This window comes from Xenopus laevis, chromosome 6L, assembly GCF_017654675.1.
Source record: "Xenopus laevis strain J_2021 chromosome 6L, Xenopus_laevis_v10.1, whole genome shotgun sequence".
NCBI classification, from domain to species: Eukaryota; Metazoa; Chordata; class Amphibia; order Anura; family Pipidae; genus Xenopus; species Xenopus laevis.
The window spans coordinates 64,411,141-64,430,716 of record NC_054381.1 but is presented as its reverse complement, the minus strand read 5'-3'; the positions used below and the strand labels follow the sequence as shown (position 1 = coordinate 64,430,716).

General features: G+C 36.5%; 1 protein-coding gene across 9 annotated transcripts in view; it reads left to right on the top strand.

Moving 5' to 3' along the window:
• lrrfip2.L (leucine rich repeat (in FLII) interacting protein 2 L homeolog) overlaps positions 1-17,776 on the top strand; it is a 52,234-nt gene extending 34,458 nt beyond the window's left edge. For 6 of the 9 annotated variants that reach the window (XM_018266460.2, XM_041565426.1, XM_018266468.2 and 3 more), the window contains 10 exons: positions 3,267-3,437; positions 4,643-4,735; positions 6,054-6,146; positions 8,764-8,865; positions 9,525-9,657; positions 10,685-10,734; positions 11,160-11,280; positions 14,647-14,726; positions 15,766-15,870; positions 16,447-17,776. In XM_018266460.2, the coding sequence (XP_018121949.1) occupies positions 3,267-3,437; positions 4,643-4,735; positions 6,054-6,146; positions 8,764-8,865; positions 9,525-9,657; positions 10,685-10,734; positions 11,160-11,280; positions 14,647-14,726; positions 15,766-15,870; positions 16,447-16,557 (1,059 nt within the window). In that variant the 3' untranslated portion in view covers positions 16,558-17,776. 9 annotated transcript variants of the gene reach the window in all.
• The last annotated feature ends 1,800 nt before the right edge of the window (positions 17,777-19,576 follow it).

The following is a 19,576-nucleotide window of genomic DNA, read 5'->3' as shown; positions in this document are numbered from 1 at the left end:
CTTGCCCTTTAACCTATAGTCTTTTTTTAATTATGCATTAACCAGAATAATATATTATGATTTTTCGGACATAATATACACTCCTTGTTTTTTTTCCATGCATGCTTTACGGATATGTGAAACCGTCTCCTCAAAAATTATAAAACGCACAAAACTGGTATTTGTGGCAGTAAATCTGCTTGTATTCAAGAGATGCACAAAGATGCATAACCTGATGTAATCTGGTACAAGTGGTTTAATGAGTTGCCATTCAGTCTTATTTCGAAATCAAGAGGTGTTTACATTTGAAGAAAGCAAAGGAGTCTTTACCTGCAATGCCTATGTCCACTATGATAGTGGATTCATGCTCTTATGATCAGTCATGTCATTCTGCCCAATGACTCTCTCTTTATGGTCTTATGATCTCCAAGAGATATTATACAACTAAGTGATCCCTACAGCACAAAAACCCTCTAAGCTTCTTGATGAATGGTTCAGAATCACAATACACACAGTTGTTTGCCAATATGATGGCATTGCTGAATACCTAGCCATATTTTGACAGTGATCATTAGAGGGTAATAGAACATTAGCAATAACTCTCCAAGTGAACCAAAAGTACACACACATTATATATATATATATATATATATATATATATATATATATATATATATATATATATATATATATATATATATATATATATATATATATACACACACACATATATACATACAGTGGTGTGAAAAACTATTTGCCCCCTTCCTGATTTCTTATTCTTTTGCATGTTTGTCACACAAAATGTTTCTGATCATCAAACACATTTAACTATTAGTCAAAGATAACACAAGTAAACACAAAATGCAGTTTTTAAATGAGGGTTTTTATTATTTAGGGAGAAAAGAAATCCAAACCTGTGTGAAAAAGTAACCTAATAACTGGTTGGGCCACCCTTAGCAGCAATAACTGCAATCAAGCATTTGCGATAACTTGCAACGAGTCTTTTACAGCACTCTGGAGGAATTTTGGCCCACTCATCTTTGCAGAATTGTTGTAATTCAGCTTTATTTGAGGGTTTTCTAGCATGAACCGCCTTTTTAAGGTCATGCCACAACATCTCAATAGGATTCAGGTCAGGACTTTGACTAGGCCACTCCAAAGTCTTCATTTTGTTTTTCTTCAGCCATTCAGAGGTGGATTTGCTGGTGTGTTTTGGGTCTTTGTCCTGCTGCAGCACCCAAGATCGCTTCAGCTTGAGTTGACGAACAGATGGCCGGACATTTTCCTTCAGGATTTTTTGGTAGACGGTAGAATTCATGGTTCCATCTATCACAGCAAGTCTTCCAGGTCCTGAAGCAGCAAAACAACCCCAGACCATCACACTACCACCACCATATTTTACTGTTGGTATGATGTTCTTTTTCTGAAATGCTGTGTTACTTTTACGCCAGATGTAACGGGACGCGCACCTTCCAAAAAGTTCAACTTTTGTCTCGTCGGTCCACAAGGTATTTTCCCAAAAATCTTGGCAATCATTGAGATGTTTTTTAGCAAAATTGAGACGAGCCTTAATGTTCATTTTGCTTAAAAGTGGTTTGCGCCTTGGAAATCTGCCATGCAGGCCGTTTTTGCCCAGTCTCTTTCTTATGGTGGAGTCGTGAACACTGACCTTAATTGAGGCAAGTGAGGCCTGCAGTTCTTTAGATGTTGTCCTGGGGTCTTTTGTGGCCTCTCGGATGAGTTGTCTCTGCGCTCTTGGGGTAATTTTGGTCGGCCGGCCACTCCTGGGAAGGTTCACCGCTGTTCCATGTTTTTGCCATTTGTGGATAATGGCTCTCACTGTGGTTTGCTGGAGTCCCAAAGCTTTAGAAATGGCTTTATAATCTTTACCAGACTGATAGATCTCAATTGCTTTTGTTCTCATTTGTTCCTGAATTTCTTTGGATCTTGGCATGATGTCTAGCTTTTGAGGTGCTTTTGGTCTACTTCTCTGTGTCAGGTAGCTCCTATTTAAGTGATTTCTTGATTGAAACAGGTGTGGCAGTAATCGCCTGGGGGTGAGTACAGAAATTGAACTCAGGTGTGATAAAACCACAGTTAAGTTATTTTTTAACAAGGGGGGCAATCACTTTTTCACACAGGCCCACCCATGTAGATTTGGAGTTTTTTTTCTCCCTTAATAACGTAAACCTTCATTTAAAAACTGCATTTTGTGTTCAATTATGTTATCTTTGACTAATAGTTAACGGTTTTTGATGAGCAGAAACATTTAAGTGTGACAAACATGCAAAAGAATAAGAAATCAGGAAGGGGGCAAATAGTTTTTCACACCACTGTATATAGTAACTACAAAATGCCTGTGTAACAGTTTAGCAGTATAAAGCTTCTGAAAGAACCGCTGTTTGGGAGGACTATAGTTAAAGGCAAAAAGTGTCCGTTCTCTGCAAATAATGCATGGAAATACTTCCTTTAAACAATAGGTTTTCATATTCAAAGTCGGTTAAGGTTTTCATATACGAATGTCAGAGAATTCAGGGTTTAGGAATAGTGATTTTTGAAAAGAAAACATATTTTGCATTTAACCAATCTGTGTTTTCAGTATCCAATATTAAAGCCTACAATTTAAGACTAAAAACAAAGGGCAGCATGCTGGGGTACATAAGTGCCTGAGTTGTGCCACATGTGACAAGTAAGAGTCTTTAAAGCACCTCCTGGCGCATAGATGATGCTGTCTTGGGGAAGAGCTCCCTACTGATCTTTATGCTGAAAGAATTAAGACCAGCTTGGAGAGACCACAGTAAGGAGTTGATCTGAAGCTTTATCAGCTTTGACTACCAAAGTCTTGGGCTAAATAAGACGGAGCCAAACTTTGACCCCCTGGGCCCAGAAATTAGGTTTATAATAGACCATTTTCAAGTATTCAATCTCCAAATTCATATGTAACGTTTTGTTGTCCTTGATGAAGCCTCTTAATCATTTCCTCCATACTTCTCATATATATAATTCAGTTTGACGTCTACTGAATGATTACATTTCTGCCATTAATTGTTATACCGGTATATAATTCTGGTAAATATTTTTAAAGCAATACTACTTATTTATCTGTGTACTAATCCAATAACTTATTACTGTCTTATTACTATATTGTTTGTGATTTTAACCTGTAATCATTTGCATGCCTGTCTGTTGTATGTATACCAGAGATGCTCACTATCCATTGCTTACAGAAATACACTGAGATATCGCCGATTCCTCCCATAACATTTTCATTGCCACTTGCACAGGAATCTCTTGCAGAAGTTGAAGAAAAATACAAGAAAGCTATGGTATCCAATGCCCAGCTTGACAATGAAAAAAGCAATTTGGTGTATCACGTGGATACCCTAAAAGATGTTATTGAGGAAATGGAGGAGCAAATGGCAGAATATCATAGAGAAAATGAAGAGAAATCAAAGGTAATGATTTGAAAATAACTAAAAATTGTCTGTTTTAAAGTTCAAATATTGAGTTTACCAATTGTTCATTAGAGAAAAACATTATTCATTGACAGAGCAGACCTTATTGGTGCAGCGCATACACACAGCACTATTACTATTATCCTTAATACATATTTTCAGCTGGAAAAAGTGCCCCGTGGATACTTAAGCATTGGCCACTGCTTCTGTATTTGAAGAAGTATTGCTCTAAATAAAAACATTTTATTGATTTATCTAGCAGTTTTGGTTTTAAAAACTTTATTCTGAATAGAATAACTTATTTTTTAATTATGCAAAAATTGGGGTGAACATCCATTTTGAAACAATAAGCACAGTTAAAGAAAATATGTATGTTTAACTTTATTCTTTATTGACAAAAAATGGGAAAACTTTTTTTTAACGCACTTCCTTAATATTTGCTTTTTTCTTAATTTTTTTTTTAAAAAAAAACGATCAAAGCAATCAGATCCCATTTATTGTGTACATAGCAGTTTCTATTTGTGTTATGCCCAAAAAGAATACTGTGTAGTCTGTTAAACCCTTGTGACAGCAGGAAGAGTGAACTCCCACGTACCTTACCCAGCAGTTCAATACCAGTCAGTCATCGAGTTTACAGCATAAATAGCTTTTGCTCACCATTCTTATTCATTGATTTTTCTCTTTGTTATTAGTGAAATACTGACTGATCCATTACATTTTGAATACCACCGATCAGTAGCCTTTTATGGTATATTATACATATTAGACAATATTTCAAGAGAATTATATTTATAACTCTTAGGGGCAAATTCATCAAGGGTCGAATATCGAGGGTTAATTAACCCTCGATATTCGACTGGGGAATGAAATGAAAATGATTTTGCGCAAATATTTTTGCGCAAAGGATTATCCTTCGACCAAAAAAAGTTAGGCAAGTTTATGGGGACCTTCCCCATAGGCTAACATTGGGTTCGGTAGCTTTTAAGTGGCGAACTAGGGGGTCGAAGTTTTTTCTTAAAGAGTCAGAACGATTTTTAGTTCGAATCGTTCGATATGTGGTCGAAGTAGCCAAAAAAACACTTCGAAATTCAAAGTTTTTTTTCTTCTATTCCTTCACTCGAAGTTAATGAATTGGCCCCTAAATGTTATTGGCATGTGCAACTAAATAAACTTAATATAACAACTATTGTTTTTTTCATCTGTAGGAATTAGAAAGGCAAAAGCATAACTGTAGCATTCTTCAGCACAAGTTAGATGAACATAAAGAAGGCATTCGACAGCGGGATGAGTTTATAGAGGTATGAATCATGTTTTGAGTAGGTACCGTATTCTGTTTTATACTGTAGCTTTAGAAGCTAATACATGGAAAAAACTTTTATTCATTTATTTTGCTTTTACCTTTACCAAAGTCTCTTATACTTTTGTAATAAATGGCACAAAGATTGTCCAGGAGCAGTAACCCATAGCAATCGATAACATGTTTTGCAACAAATGATACCTGCTGATTGGTTGCTGTAGGTAATAAGAAGTGATATTACATAACCTCAAGTGTTTATTGGTTATTAATTAATGAGGGGCTTCTTTAAGTCCTTAAGTCTAATGCCACATGGGGCTGAAACTCGGCCAACTGAAATATGTAGGCCAAGAAATAGCCCCTATGCTGGCAATATCTTCCTTGCCTGCACCTGGAACTAAGGACAAAATATGTCTGCACAAAAGCTAGCATATATTTATTTTTTTATATGAGCAAATATTTGACTTTTCCCAGGAAAAAAGCAAGGGCAAAATACTGAATGTAAATATAGTTGTGTGGAAATCTCACAAAAACTGCATAGAAATCTTTATAGTCATTGCACATATTGCATATGTATCAAAGCGCATATCTGCATTTGAGGAATAATGGTCTGTATATGCCATAAATCTTTTTTCCTGAGTTAACCCTGGGTTAACCCTGTGAAATTATACCAGAATACATATATTAAAATAAATAGTTCCAGTGACATTTGTCTATGCTACAAAGTTTATGGATCTTTATAAATGGTTCACATGCAGACCCATTGGTAGAGGACCACATCCATGGCTCTGCTCCCTTTTTTGTTTAGCAAGCAGATTATTTCTTTAGACTTTGGCAGGCCAGATCATATTGAAAGAATAATGTCTTGGAAAAAGTCCCTGGAGACCTTGGGATTCTTTGGAGAGCCTGCTGTTGTGAAACTTAAATGTCACATGCACTTCATTTTTATTATGATATTGTCACAGTATATTTTATTATGATTTAAATGTGGTGATTATGTAAGCTTTAGGTGTAAGTGGTATGTAACCCAAAAAAACTGTTCAATGATGAGGTAAAAATGATTCTGTGCAAATTTTGATAAACTGTGTTCATGGGTTCCAAATAATTACAAAATCAAAGGTTTGTACACATTTCTCTGTGTGCATCATAATTTGTCCTTATGCTGGCCTCAGTAGTTGTTTGCATGATTACACAGCTTAGAGGGAGACTTGCTGATTGATTGCTAAATGATTCTTCAGTCCTTTATCTTTTGTTTCGCTGTACTGTGCCTTTTCTGTTTTCCTTTTCATCTTCTAATTTTTTCTTACCTTTCACTGCTCCAGGAGAACCAGCGTATGCAGCAGAGAGTAGACTCTCTAGTCAGAGAGGTGTATGATCTGCAAGAGACAATTAACTGGAAAGATAAAAAAATTGGGGTATGAAGAAAAAGATCTTGGGGTCATGATAAGTATTACAGTCAGGAGCAAAGCAAAATATAATAATCGCATAGATGACTAGTAACCATGAAATGCCCGTATTATGCAGCATATTATTCATTAAATATTTACATCTCAAAATGTGCATAACATCACTGGTCTCACTGACTTTGGTAGAGGCTCCTCTGGTAGAAAGTATATTTTGGTCACATTAGGAGGTTATTTACTAAAATCCAAATTTATCTCATAATAAAAAACGATTGACCAAACTACCATGACCAATTTTAGCTTATTTATTTAAAAAACTTGATTGAAATTGGAGCGTGAAAAAACTAGATAAAATTGAGCAAAAACTCAAATCATACAATTTCTTTGGCCTTTTTTGTGATTCGCTAGTTTTTTCGAGTTTTTGCCCGAAAACACCAAAAAAGTCGGATTTTCAGGCTAAACCCAGCATAGAATTCAGGCTTTTTGCAGCATATGGGGTATAATACATCTCTAAAAACTCGAGTTTTATTTTTCCTCTAAAAATTTGCGTTTTCTAGTGAAAAAAACCTCTAATTTTCGAGATTTCACAACTCGACCTTTAATAAATAACCCCCTAGGAGTGACCTGTTCATCACCATATAAAGTTATGTGTATAAGACAGATGAACAAGTTAAAGAAAAATAGACTCATATGGTATATGGCGTGGTCCAAGTGCACCAGCAGTAAACCCTACGCCACAGGAGATTGAATCTCCAAAAAAACAGATCTCCTAAAAACTAAAAAACTTTTGTTAATGTAACTGTCTAGAAAGCCTTGCACATTTCATGCTCCAAGAACAATTAATCATAGGCTAAGTGTATGGAGCAGGAAGGGGCAATTGATAAGAACAACCAATAAAAACATAGCTAGAAAAAAACATTAAAAAAAACCTCTTCAAAAAAATCTCTCGGTACATTTAGCTTCTTAAAGGGACAGCATATCAATACATATTTAAATGAATCATAATATGATTATATCACACAGCACTTTAACATTGATTACATTTGCAGATATAGGGGAAAAGTGCAATACTTTGTTGTGTGTCCTTTATTTTAGTTGACCTTAAAATATCTCAGTAGAGTGACTTATTTCTTTGTTTGATTTGGTCTGCTCCTGACAAGGTTTAATACAAATGCATGCTGCCTAAAGATTGGATTGGAGTCATTTCTAACTAGTATGTGCATGTGCTCAGTAAGATAGAGTACTTTTCTTATATAATGGATAATTTCCATAGTCAACTATTATTTAAAGAACAATGTCATCAATGCATTTTTTCAATGGAAAAGGAAATGATCACAAACTATAGTCATATTATGGCACATTGATATTTTAATTTGTATCATATAGGTATATAGCTTGTTTGTTAGTTAAATTTTCCAGTCATTCAGTGATCATTGTACTCATTCAAGAGTAAAGTATCACAAATTCCAAACCATCGTGCTTATATATGACATGTACCGTATTATACAGCAGTATAACAATTGTCACCATCCACTTTCTAGAAGAAAGTTCTCTTCATCCGTCTGCTTCCCCAGTCACACATCTGTTTCCTCTGGATTAAAAAAGAAAAAGATAACTTCATTATGGCTTTCTTAAACTTTTGATGTCACTGAGAAACTTTTAAAGGGAAAGATTTTTTTTTTTTTTAAACCTTACCTTTTAGAGTAAAAACATTAATTCTAACTGTTTTTTTTTTTGAAAAATTGCTTCCTTATCTTTCAAACGGGTGGTTTTAATTTGCTGTTTTCTGTTAAACAGAACATGTATCTTACATGGCCAGTATACCACTATATATTCCTTTATTCATGAACTACAAAATAGACATGCTACAAAATTACAAATGCGTATTTCAGAGCATTATTTTGCTTTCACTCTTAATATAGTTAGTTTAACAAGAGTTTCTGAGCTATAGCTAAACAACCGCTTCCCTCGCCCTTTGTTATTGCTGTTTTGACTTTTATACCTTCCTTATTACCTTATGCATGGTAATTATCTCTGCACTAGTGATCTAATTATCAACTTTGCAAGAACCACACATGAAGTTGTTTCCGTTTCCCTGTTTGGAAAGAATAACTAAGGCCATTCTTTTTTATGGTTTAAGTTTGTTGAGCACAAGCCCTGTTCGTTAAACTCACTTTGCTCTTTAAGATGGCCAGTAACTAGAGGATGTGCTCCCCATATTCCTTATGTGATTGTGGCAACAGAAGGCTTACATTTGGGATCATTTCCTTTAGCTGAAACCATTGTTCTCTTTTGAATTATGATTTAAAGCAACCTCAACCATTCAGTTGGATTTAGATATATATATATATATATATGAGACAAGCAATTTAGCAATACTCATGCACACAGCCTCTCTGTAGTCTAGTCCTGAGAAAAAAATATTATTTAGTAATTTATTTTTAATTTAGCATTTCATTTAGTGCTTTATAAAACGCGAGTGTCTTTGTTGTAGTGGATTGTGGATTGCCTGCATGTTTCCCTTCAAATCTTTTATTCTGTCCAGTATATTTCATTTTCCCTCTTTTTCTCTTTTCTTGCTACTGCCCTTCCTCTCTTGCTGTTCTGCTGATAAATGGCCTGTGTACAGGCACTAGAGAGACAGAAAGAATACTTTGACTGCATTAAAAATGAGCGAGATGAGCTTAGAGATGAGCTGACTGCTGTGAAGGAAAAAGTGAAGATAGGAGAGGTACAGTATTTTGGTCACGCCTCAACTGGAACAAGGTTTCTCTTACATTTTGTATTGTATTGAATGTTATATGGGCAATGGCACTCTAATTAAAACACAACATACTTTCTGTGGATCATTTCTTTGTTGTTGATCCATGAGCCAAGAATGCATGCTGCTATGTTTCTGGTGATAATAACTGGCCCAGGGTTTATTCGAATTTGCTTTAAATTTAAATTTGCTTTTTATTGATGTCAATGGGACACAACCTCCTTCCCCCAGTGTACCCTCCATTTGTGGGAACCCCTGCAGATGTTTATTTATACTCCAGAAACGAAGGGGGTTCTTTATCGAAGATCGAATAGTCTTGAAACTCAAATGGAGTTTGAGAAAGGCTAGGGACTTTGAGAAAGGCTAGGGACCTAGCCGAAACATTGGGTTTTTTTTTTTTTTTGCTTTAATAAAACTTTTTTTCCACCATAAGCCCTGTGAGTGCTAACTTCTATTGAGCTCTTGTACATACTTATACATAGCTCTGCACCCAGGCACCTTACACCCATATACGTGTTGTGCCGGCAACCTATGGTCGCCTACTTATGGTCTCTTACTTATAAAGTATATTGATATGGTGATATTTTTGTAAATATGATTTATACATAGATGTGCATTTTTCATTTCAGAAACATGGGTTAGTTATCATCCCGGATGGAACTCCTAATGGTGATATCAACCATGAGCCAATGGTTGGTGCCATAACTGTAGTATCCCAAGAAGCGGCACATGTGTTGGAATCTGCAGGAGAAGGCCCCCTTGGTAATTTTAATTCATTTAAGTGATTTCCTTTAAATGCTGAAGTCTTCTAAATTGCCCAGAAGTTTTTCCATTATTTTAGTTTCTCAAACTAGAGATGAAATTCCAGTGGGATCACAGTTTATTTAGTGTCACAACTGACTAACAAACATCATCTTATCACTTGTACTATCATTATGTAACCTTTTCATTCACAGAATAAATGCCAATACACCTTAAAATACAAGTCAATTTACCACTCTTATAGATTATTGACTTTCAATTAAGCAATAATATACAATTTCGCACACACAATTTCACTTCCAAACTGTTTATTTTACCAGCATTTTATTTTGGCTTTCCTATGGATTCCACAGGAAGGATAAGTAGATTATATGTTTATCCAGCAGAATAATTCACCAGCACAGAATGAAAATTGTATGTCTTTTATTTTATTTTTAGATTTACTTCTGACCTCTGTTATATATTTTAGCCAATGGTTTATGACTCTTATACTGTACTTTGTACATGGTTGGTTTGATAACCAACCTTTCCTTTAATTTCTTGTAAGATGAGTGCAATGTATGTGCAATTATGGAAAACCCTGTATGTAGAAAATAATGAATGGGTCCATGCAAGTACTGAATGATGTGTAGTTTGAGTGTTAGGCCAGTGCACATAATAAGAAGACTCTTTTTTTTGTACAGTGTATTTATAAAGTGTAATCATTTTTTTTAAAATATATTCCAACCTTTTTGTTTTTGCTGACATTGACTTTTTAAGTTGGACAGTGAAATGACATTGTTGCAGGATAAGAGCCACCTCAAGACCCTAGCATAGTCCATTCAAGTCCATCAAACCAGTGCAGAGTATAAAGGCTGCTGACTCAGTTGCTGAGGTCCAAGATTGCAGCTTAATGACCTGCATGAGACCATCGTCTAGCCAAAAATGTGGCATGTGCATAGGCCTGCTGTATGATCACATGGTTGGCCCCAGGTCACATGCTCAATCAAATTGGTTTTTATCCATGATATTGTCCTTTGCTTTCCAGATGTGAGGCTACGAAAACTAGCGGAAGAGAAAGAAGAGTTAGTGGCCCAGGTAAAAATCCAGATGGTCTTTTCACTTTTTACAGCTTATGCTTAATTGGGACTTGTCTTTAAAGGGAAACTTAATCCCTCAAGATGAATACTTAAGCATATTAAATGACTTATTAAAGAATCTTACCAAACTGGAATATATATTTAAGTAAATATTACCCTTTTACATCTCTTGCCTTGAGCCATCATTTTGTAATTTTGTTTGTTTGTGTGCTGCCTCCGAGATCACCTGACCAGAAATACTGCAGCTCTAAATGCAACAGGAAGAAGTATGGAAGCAAAAGACAGAACTTTGTCTGTTAATTGATTCATGTGACCAGCATGTATGGTTTGTTTGTGTGCGTGGTGAATCTTAGGATCCCTGGTCTCTTTGTATTGATCATATTATTTGAGTAATTTCTTGCTATCTTTATTGTTTTGGCATAGATCAGAAAACTCAAATTACAGCTTGATGACGAGCGCCAAAAATCCGCCAAGAATAATTCCACTACAACTGATCCGACTGGCCTGGAGAATGGATCGGACCTGCAGTTGATTGAGATGCAGAGTTTGTATCCACTTTTTTTAAAAAATATGTATATATATATAATGTTGTGCTATAAGTGCGCTACCTGGGTACATCATTTTAAAGGAACAGTAACACCAAAAAATTAAATCGTTTTAAAGGAAAGACAATATAATGTACTGTTGCCCTGCACTGGTACAACTGCTGTTTTGCTTCAGAAACACATTTATAGTTTATATAAACATATAAAACAACTATACAAACAACTATATAAAACAAGCTGCTGTGTAGCCATGGGGGCAGCCATTCAAGCACAGGATACACAGTAGATAACAGATAAGTTCTGAAGAATCCCATTGTATACAACAGAGCTTATCTGTTATCTGCTATACAAAATCAATATGAAAAAAGTCCCAAACCAAGTGTGATTCCCAGTTCAGTAACGTGTAGGTTCTCTCCAATCTCCAAAGTCAATAAAGTTCCAAAAGTTGTTACCGGTCGTACCTCAAAAGGAAATCGGGAAACAAGAAAATATATATAGTGTAGCATTCTTTTTTAAACAGATTCACACTTCTGTGCACAAACAAACACACATTATCAGTGCTGTAATATCCACCCAAGGTTTAAAGTGAAAGTGAATAAATTGCGAACATACTTTTACACCATCAACTAAGTGCACTGTGTTTATGAAAGGGAAAATTGAATGAAAAGGAGATACCCAAACGCCAGCTGGATATACTTTTTGGCTTGTAAATTTGTAGTTAATACAGAGATTCCTCCTTTGGACAATAAAGGATAGCATCTGCAGAAACGTTTTATGGTTCTTTAATAGTAAAAATTATTGCTCTCACAATGTTCCACTTTAAAATGAGTTTTAAAACCAAAACCGGCTCTTTCTGCGGCGTGGCTGAGATGTCTTCAGCGTTTCTCAGTCCTCACTGCGCATGTCCGTATAGCTTCCGCTTTCGTCACTGCGTCGATGAATGGGCTTCTTCCTTGAGCGATGACGTGTGCTACAGTTGTTTGCTCTTTATTGTCCAAATCCACAGAATTTTGTAACTTTTATCAGTTTGTTCACATATTCCTGGTTTTCACAGTCCTAATTTTTGCAAAACATATGCAAAATAACAGTTATATTCATCTTAAATCCAATGTATTGAAGTTTAAAACAATTAAATATATATTTATATTAAAAAGGCTCTCAGATTAAAATCTACATTAAGGCCATTAAGGGGATAGGGATCTCAGCCTATGTATCCACCAGCTCTCACTTTGGAGAGTGCTGGTTGTCAGATCTCCTCCTCTCCAATGCGCCTTAACCCTCTCGATACCACACCATATTAAACCTGCTGGATTTTTGTTGTGTTTTTGTAAAAAATTTTGATACAATGTGATTAGCATAGCCCTGTTTTATATTATTTATATGTTCCCCTATCCTTTATTTTCCTGTTTTTTTGCCCACTTATTGGAGGCCACAAGGGCACTCCAACAAATATATGACATCAGTTGTGTCACATTTGATTATATCATGAATTTGGAATGTTTCCCCAGTTATCCTGCTAACAAAGATTTTGGTCTTTTTTGTGTACCTGCACGATCTACACAGATTGCAGGGAAAAAAAAAAACTTTAAACATTCTATGGGGTTTTTTTGTTCTTTATTTTTCTTGTGAGCACATACCAGTTTTTGTTTTAAATTAGGGGCCCCTTGGGGGAGAATTTTTGGTTTTTCTTTGAGTAAAGGTTCCAATGTTTGATCTAAACTTAAAACCTCCCAATTTTTCTCAACAATGTTTTTCATTTCCTTTGCTCTTGGATTATATTCAGTTATGAAGCAAAAATCAAAACTGTCCTTTTTTGTTTCCAATGGGCCATGAACAAATTTGCGAAGTCTGACACGATACGTGTCTCCATGGCAGTACCACAATTCTGTATGTAATACTGGCACTGTTTCCCCATTTCCTTTTGAGGTACGATCTGTTATCTGCTGTGCCCTTTCCCCTTTTCCAGCTTTGAATGACTGCCCCCATTGCTACAGAGCAGCTTGTTTATATAAACTATCATTGTGTTTCTGAAGCAAATCACTAGTTCAGTGATCCCCAACCAGTAGCTCATGAGTAACATGTTGCTCTCCAACCCCTTGGATGTTGCCCCCAGTGGCCTCAAAGCAGGTGCTTATTTTTGAATTCCAGGCTTGGAGGAAACTTGTGGTTGTATTAAAGCCAGTTGTATTGCCAAATAGAGTTTTCTGTAGGCTGCCAGTTCACATAGGGGCTGCCAATTAGCCAATCACAGCCATTTGTTGGCATCCTCAGGAACTATTTTCATGTGTATGTTGCTCCCCAACTCTTCTTACATTTGAATGTGGCTCATGGGTAAAAAAGGTTGGGGATCCCTGCAGGGCAACAGTACATGATATTTTTATTACTTTCAGACACTCCCATTAGCTGCTGGAAAGGTGTTTTTACTTTTTATTTAGTGTTCTTACTAAGACTATTTGGTATATTTACTAAATGTTCGAGAAACATTCCCCTATTTTAACAGCAACTATAGCTGCTCAAACTTACTCCTGCTTTAGCCATTAAAACCAGGGAACATCTAGTAATTGCTGGAAGCAGTCACAGCTAGCTCATACCATCAGTGAGAACTGTTGTGAGGATAATGAATTTGCAAGTAGAAGTTTTTAGGTAAAGTAATGTTCAGTGTCAATATGTGAATGCAAATCCCTATCTGATATCTTCTGTTTATATCACTGTAGGATTTTGTGTCCACAGACAAAACAAGTGTGACCAAGTATCTGTTGCAGTTAAGGGGGTTGTTCACCTTTAAATAATTTTTTCAGTTCAGTTGGTTTCAGAATTTTTTATTCAGAATGTTTTATTTTTCACCTTCTTATTAGGGATGGGTGAATTGTTTCACCGCGAAAATGACGCCCATAGACTTGTATGGCATTGCGCGTTAAAATAATTAGAAACCCATAGACTTTAATGGGGGCCTGCGACATTTAGAACAGTTTACAGGATCGGCGACCCCCCCTCCCAGAGCTGCATCAGAAGGAGAGAAATGACACTTTACACTTCAATATTAGAAAAACCGTCACACATAGAAAATAGAAAGTCATTGGAAAAAGTCGTTATTTCTGGTGATCTATCTGAAACCAACTAGTTGTTTGAAGGTGAACAACCCCTTTAACGTGTCGGTACTTTTTCTGCCGAGAATGCTCTACTGGGCCTTTATGGGCTGAAAGGCACCAATACTGGTGTGTCTACTTCCTTGATAATTCCCTGTATGCAGTCAGATTTATTGAAATATTTTACCATAACTGTCACATTTTCCTTCTTCTTATTTTAAAGCGATACGATTCTCTGAAATAAACGTTGAATGTTTTTCTGTGTTTTTTTCTCCATAGGAGATGCTAATAGACAAATTAGTGAATATAAGTTCAGACTTTCAAAATCTGAGCAAGATATAACAACGCTGGAACAAAATGTATGTTTTCTGTGGTAATATATTACCAGTTTCCTTCAATATAACTTCCCTTACTTCCAATAATTAGTACAGATATTTATTCCCATGCTGCGATTGTGCTATTTGTTATTTTCAGCCTAGTGACTGACCCTCTGTTAGTTCAATTTAAATACATTGACTGTCTGGGTTTATTGCATTGAGCCAAACAACTTTTAACTGCTGCAATGGAAACTCAAATGGATGTATTTTAATTTGCTGTTTCACCTATGAGGGCAGTACTGGCAGTTTGTCTTGCCTCTGTAGACACTACGGACGCAAGTTAAAAGGACCGTCAACTCAAAAAAAAAAGTCTAATAAAAGAGAGCCTAATTCTAAGCAACTTTGTAATATACATTAGTTACAGATTTGCTATATGTTTTAAGTTATTTGCATATGTATTGCCATTGAAAGCAGTGTTATCTGTTCCTGTCTATGCTCTGCCCTTATGACTGAGACTGTTGAAACAATTTAAGACAAGCCAGCTGATTAACAGACCTGTCTTTGCTGGGTAACAACCAGGAGTTAAGCAAATGCTGCTTTCAATAGGAATTGTTTTTACAAATAATTTTAATAGCACTGAAGCTTTTTAATAAATTCATATTGGAAAGTTGCTTTTATAAGGCACATTTTTAATTTGGGGTTGACTTGTCCTTTTAAGTGCAAAAATTCATACTTTCCACATTTTTTCAGAATTGTAGCATTTTTGTGCTTGATACTTTGCTCAAGCTGACAGAATGCAAGGAGCATATTGTGCTTGTTTGTAAATGTCGTTTGAGTTGTATCTGTGTCACACAGTAAGGGAATGTGATATTTCTGTTTTTTTTTAATTGCATATGGAAATGCAAGCACTAAAAAGGGCAAAATGGTGAATAAATCAAGGGCTGGACTATAAAAAAAAAAGCTGTAATTTGGCCAAGTGCTGGTTTCCATGCGTGATTATTTTGATAAGGAGCAACTTCAAGTTGTTATTTATAAATCAACCCCCTCCCCACGCAAATGCAATAAATACTTTGTTTTATAGGTCATGAGGCTTGAAGGACAAGTCGTAAGGTATAAATCAGCAGCTGAGAACGCAGAAAAGGTAGAAGATGAGCTAAAAGCAGAAAAAAGAAGGCTTCAGAGAGAGGTATTTCACTCCAGCTGAAATCATTGTTTCATTGCATCTGTTTTCATTGTCACAAAGTAAAAACCTATTTCTTAAGGCTTTTCTTATAGGGCCTAAGGAATTTTTTTAATAATTATCTTATGCTGTATTTGCTTTCATCCTGTATTTTAATATACAGCACTAACCAGCACTCGTGGGCGTCTACATAGTTTCTCCAATTATGTTTTGGGGGAAACAAAATGTTACTGGTACTATCCCTTTACATGTTACAGAATTGTTTCTGTATTCAAGCAAGCAGTGAACAGACATATATTGTTTTTGCTATTTGCTTTCATTTTGGGTGGGCGTCCCCTTTAATCCTTATGGCTATAATGCCTATATCATGTCTAAAATATTAATAGCAAAATTAATTTCCCCTTGAATCAGTTATCTGGATCACTATTGACTGCCTAGTGTTGTTGTTTTGGTTTTTTGTTTTTTTTTTGAGGTTCTTCTCTATTTCTGGTGACCATGGTGGCAGGTAGAAAAAGGGGTTACAGTGTAAATGATAAAAACAGTCCTGAAGATAAAAACTCAGTGTTTCCTTGTTCACAACAGCTTCGAACTGCTTTGGACAAGATGGAAGAGATGGAAATGACAAATAATCACTTAGTGAAACGGTTAGAGAAGATGAAAGCCAACAGGACTGCACTTCTGTCTCAGCAGTAATGAGAATCCAATGAACCTAATGCACTGCTCCTATAAACCAACACCCTCACCTTGTCTTACTATAGGACATCTTCACTAGCACAAACGGTGCAATTGCTGCCTTGTCTCAAGGGCTGAGCTGCAACATGACAAGTTGATCTTTTAATTTATGAGAGGATGAGACAAACTGACAATGAATACCATGGTGATTTCCCTCTTCAGTATATAGATTGGGGTACATTCTAAGGTGACGCTCAACACGCTGGATTCCCTGCTTTGGACACATTTTATTATCTCCACGTTATTTTAATTGAGTTTACTCACTCTCTGTTTAGTTTTTGTTTCCTCCTGCTGATCAACACCCACCTGAAAATGATCTGATGATCTGCTGAGACGTAAGACTTTACCCGACCCCCCCCCCCTATCCTGCAACTGTTTAAAGAGAAAACCCTTTTCTTGCCAAATAAGGAGTCTGATTCACTTCCCTGCTTAATGTGTCATTTACTCTTCTGCAGCTCTGTCTCTGCTTTCTCTGCAGTTATCAAAAGGGGAAACAAGTGACCAATTTCTACAGTATTGTGCCAGGCAACTGCATTGCAGCCGGAAAGGGGTTAAAAGCAAAGTGCCTTCCTAGATTTCAATTCAACTTTAATGCTGTTAAACTGTGCAAAGCTATTACACCTAATTGCTCTAACATTTATACTTAGAAACAGTACATATTTGGGGAGAGGTGAATAATGCATTCAACTTTATACCTTTTGAACAAAAGAAAAAAAAACACTTTTGTAAAATATTTTAATTTGTATAACAAATGTTTAAGAACAAAAAAAAAAAACAGGTATTGTAAATACATTGTGCTTTTATTGCATGGGTGATGGCACAATTGGGTAACTGAATTTTAATGAGGTTAATTGGCAGAAATGATAGATATGATACTAAAATACTAAGTATATTGTACAACTGTATAATCTGCTGCTTGCGTGCAAGTTCAGTCCTCAAGGTAAAGCTGAGGGACCTATTAAATGGACACTCTAATGAACACATCATTGTAGTTATTCTGGAGTTTGTGCATTTATTACAGGCTAACGCGTTTCATGCATGGAAGCTGGCTACAAGTTTACTACCTATAATGCTTAAATCATGAAAATGTAATAAGCTTCATCTCACTGCAATAAGAAACTTAAACAACTAAAGATTTTGTATTGTTTCCGCAATAAACAAGTTACTTTTCACTCTTCAACTCTCTGCATCTGTCTCTCTTCATGCAGGAGCAGGAATTCGCTTTTGATTGGCAGTTAGGCCCTATACAGCCTTTGGGGGGGGTTTCACTATTTGTCTAGAGAAGATGTATTAGAGCTCACGCTTACAACTGGCACTGTTGGAAATCCTGTTTTTTACATGCAGGATTCAGGGCCGGAACTAGGGGTAGGCAGAGTAGGCGACTGCCTAGGGTGCAATCATGGGGGGGCGGGGCGCACTTTTAAGGGGAATTTTTTTCTTTTTTTCTCAAACCCTGGTTTGCTTGGCCTTTTAATCGTTTTTCAATATTATAAATCACCTGTTCCAACCCCCTCTTGTCCGTGATTCGTACTGCAGTTAGAAGCACTACCCACCTCCCTCTTGGCAGCTGCTGGCACAGGTAAATATTTGTAGGGATGCACAGAATCCAGGATTCAGTTCGGGATTCGGCCAAAATTCAGCCTTGCAGCTGGATTCGGCCAAATCCTTGCGTCTGGCTGAACAGAATCCGAATTTGCATATGTAAATTAGTGACGGGTAGGGACTTTTTCCTTACGCAAATTAGGATTCGGTTCAGTATTCAGCCAAATCTTTCACCACTGAATCTGGGATTCGGCAGAATCCCAAATAGTAGCTTTGGTGCATCCCTACATATTTGTGGGCAATATGATGAATTTTTGGCTCCTGCTGGCACAAGTACATATTTGGGGGCAATATTGTGTTTTTTGGCTGCTGCTGGCACAGGTATAGATTTGGGGCAATATGAAGGTTTGGCTGCGGCTGGCTCAGGTACATGGGGCAATATGGATGGTAAGGTGAGAAATGGTAATGCATCACAGGTACACAGATGTTTGGGGCAATATGATGGATTTTTGGCTCCTGCTGGCACAGGTACAAATTAGGGGCAATATGATAGATGTTGGTACAGGTACATGGGTCAATATGAATGGTAAGGTGAGAAATGGTAATGCAGGACTGGGTGGGGGGCACTGATTTTAGCCCTTGCCTAGGGTGCCAAAATACCTTGGCCCGGCTCTGGTAGGATTTGTGCCAGAGTCCGTTATTTTGCTCAAGAAGATCTGCTAGGAAAAGGAGCCTCCCTATAGACTTAGCTGTCAATCAAAATCTGACCCCAACTTCTTAATGAAGAGAGAATGAAGAGTGACAGGTTGCTGAGAAAGGGACAGTAAAGATTAACGGATTATTTCATAAACGGTACAGTATTTTTCATTGGTTATATTTGTATTTCAAGGAGATGAAACGTGTATCAAATTTTTATTTTCGTGATAGATCCGCCTTTAAGACGAGTAAGCATATCCCATTCCTTGTTATGTGTTTGTACTCACTGCTCAGAAGCACTAAACTCGGATGCAATGCAACTTGATGCCAAAAGCAGGGGAACATATAAAAAAAACTGTAAAAGACCTAAAGCAGTGACATGCTGATAAATAGGAATTTATGTGAAATACTGATGGAAAGAAGTAAAAGCATCATTGAGCAAATACTGGGAAAGTAACATGTGGCATAAAGAATACAGCAGGTATCAAGCACAGAGCTTTACACTACTTTAGTGTTCAAACCATACTTATCTCTATCCTAGCGTTTTTTCTTGCCTGGCCAGTATAAATAAAGCTTGATGATAATGTTATTAATAATGAAAGAATTGGAATTCTGTGAATTGTACTTGAATTATGTGAAACATTTTTAAGCATCTCTCCTTAGACTGTCCCTCTCTTTGCAAGCCTAAAATGAATACCACATCTTTCCAACACCTTGAGGTCCCTCGTGGGTGGCTAAGCAA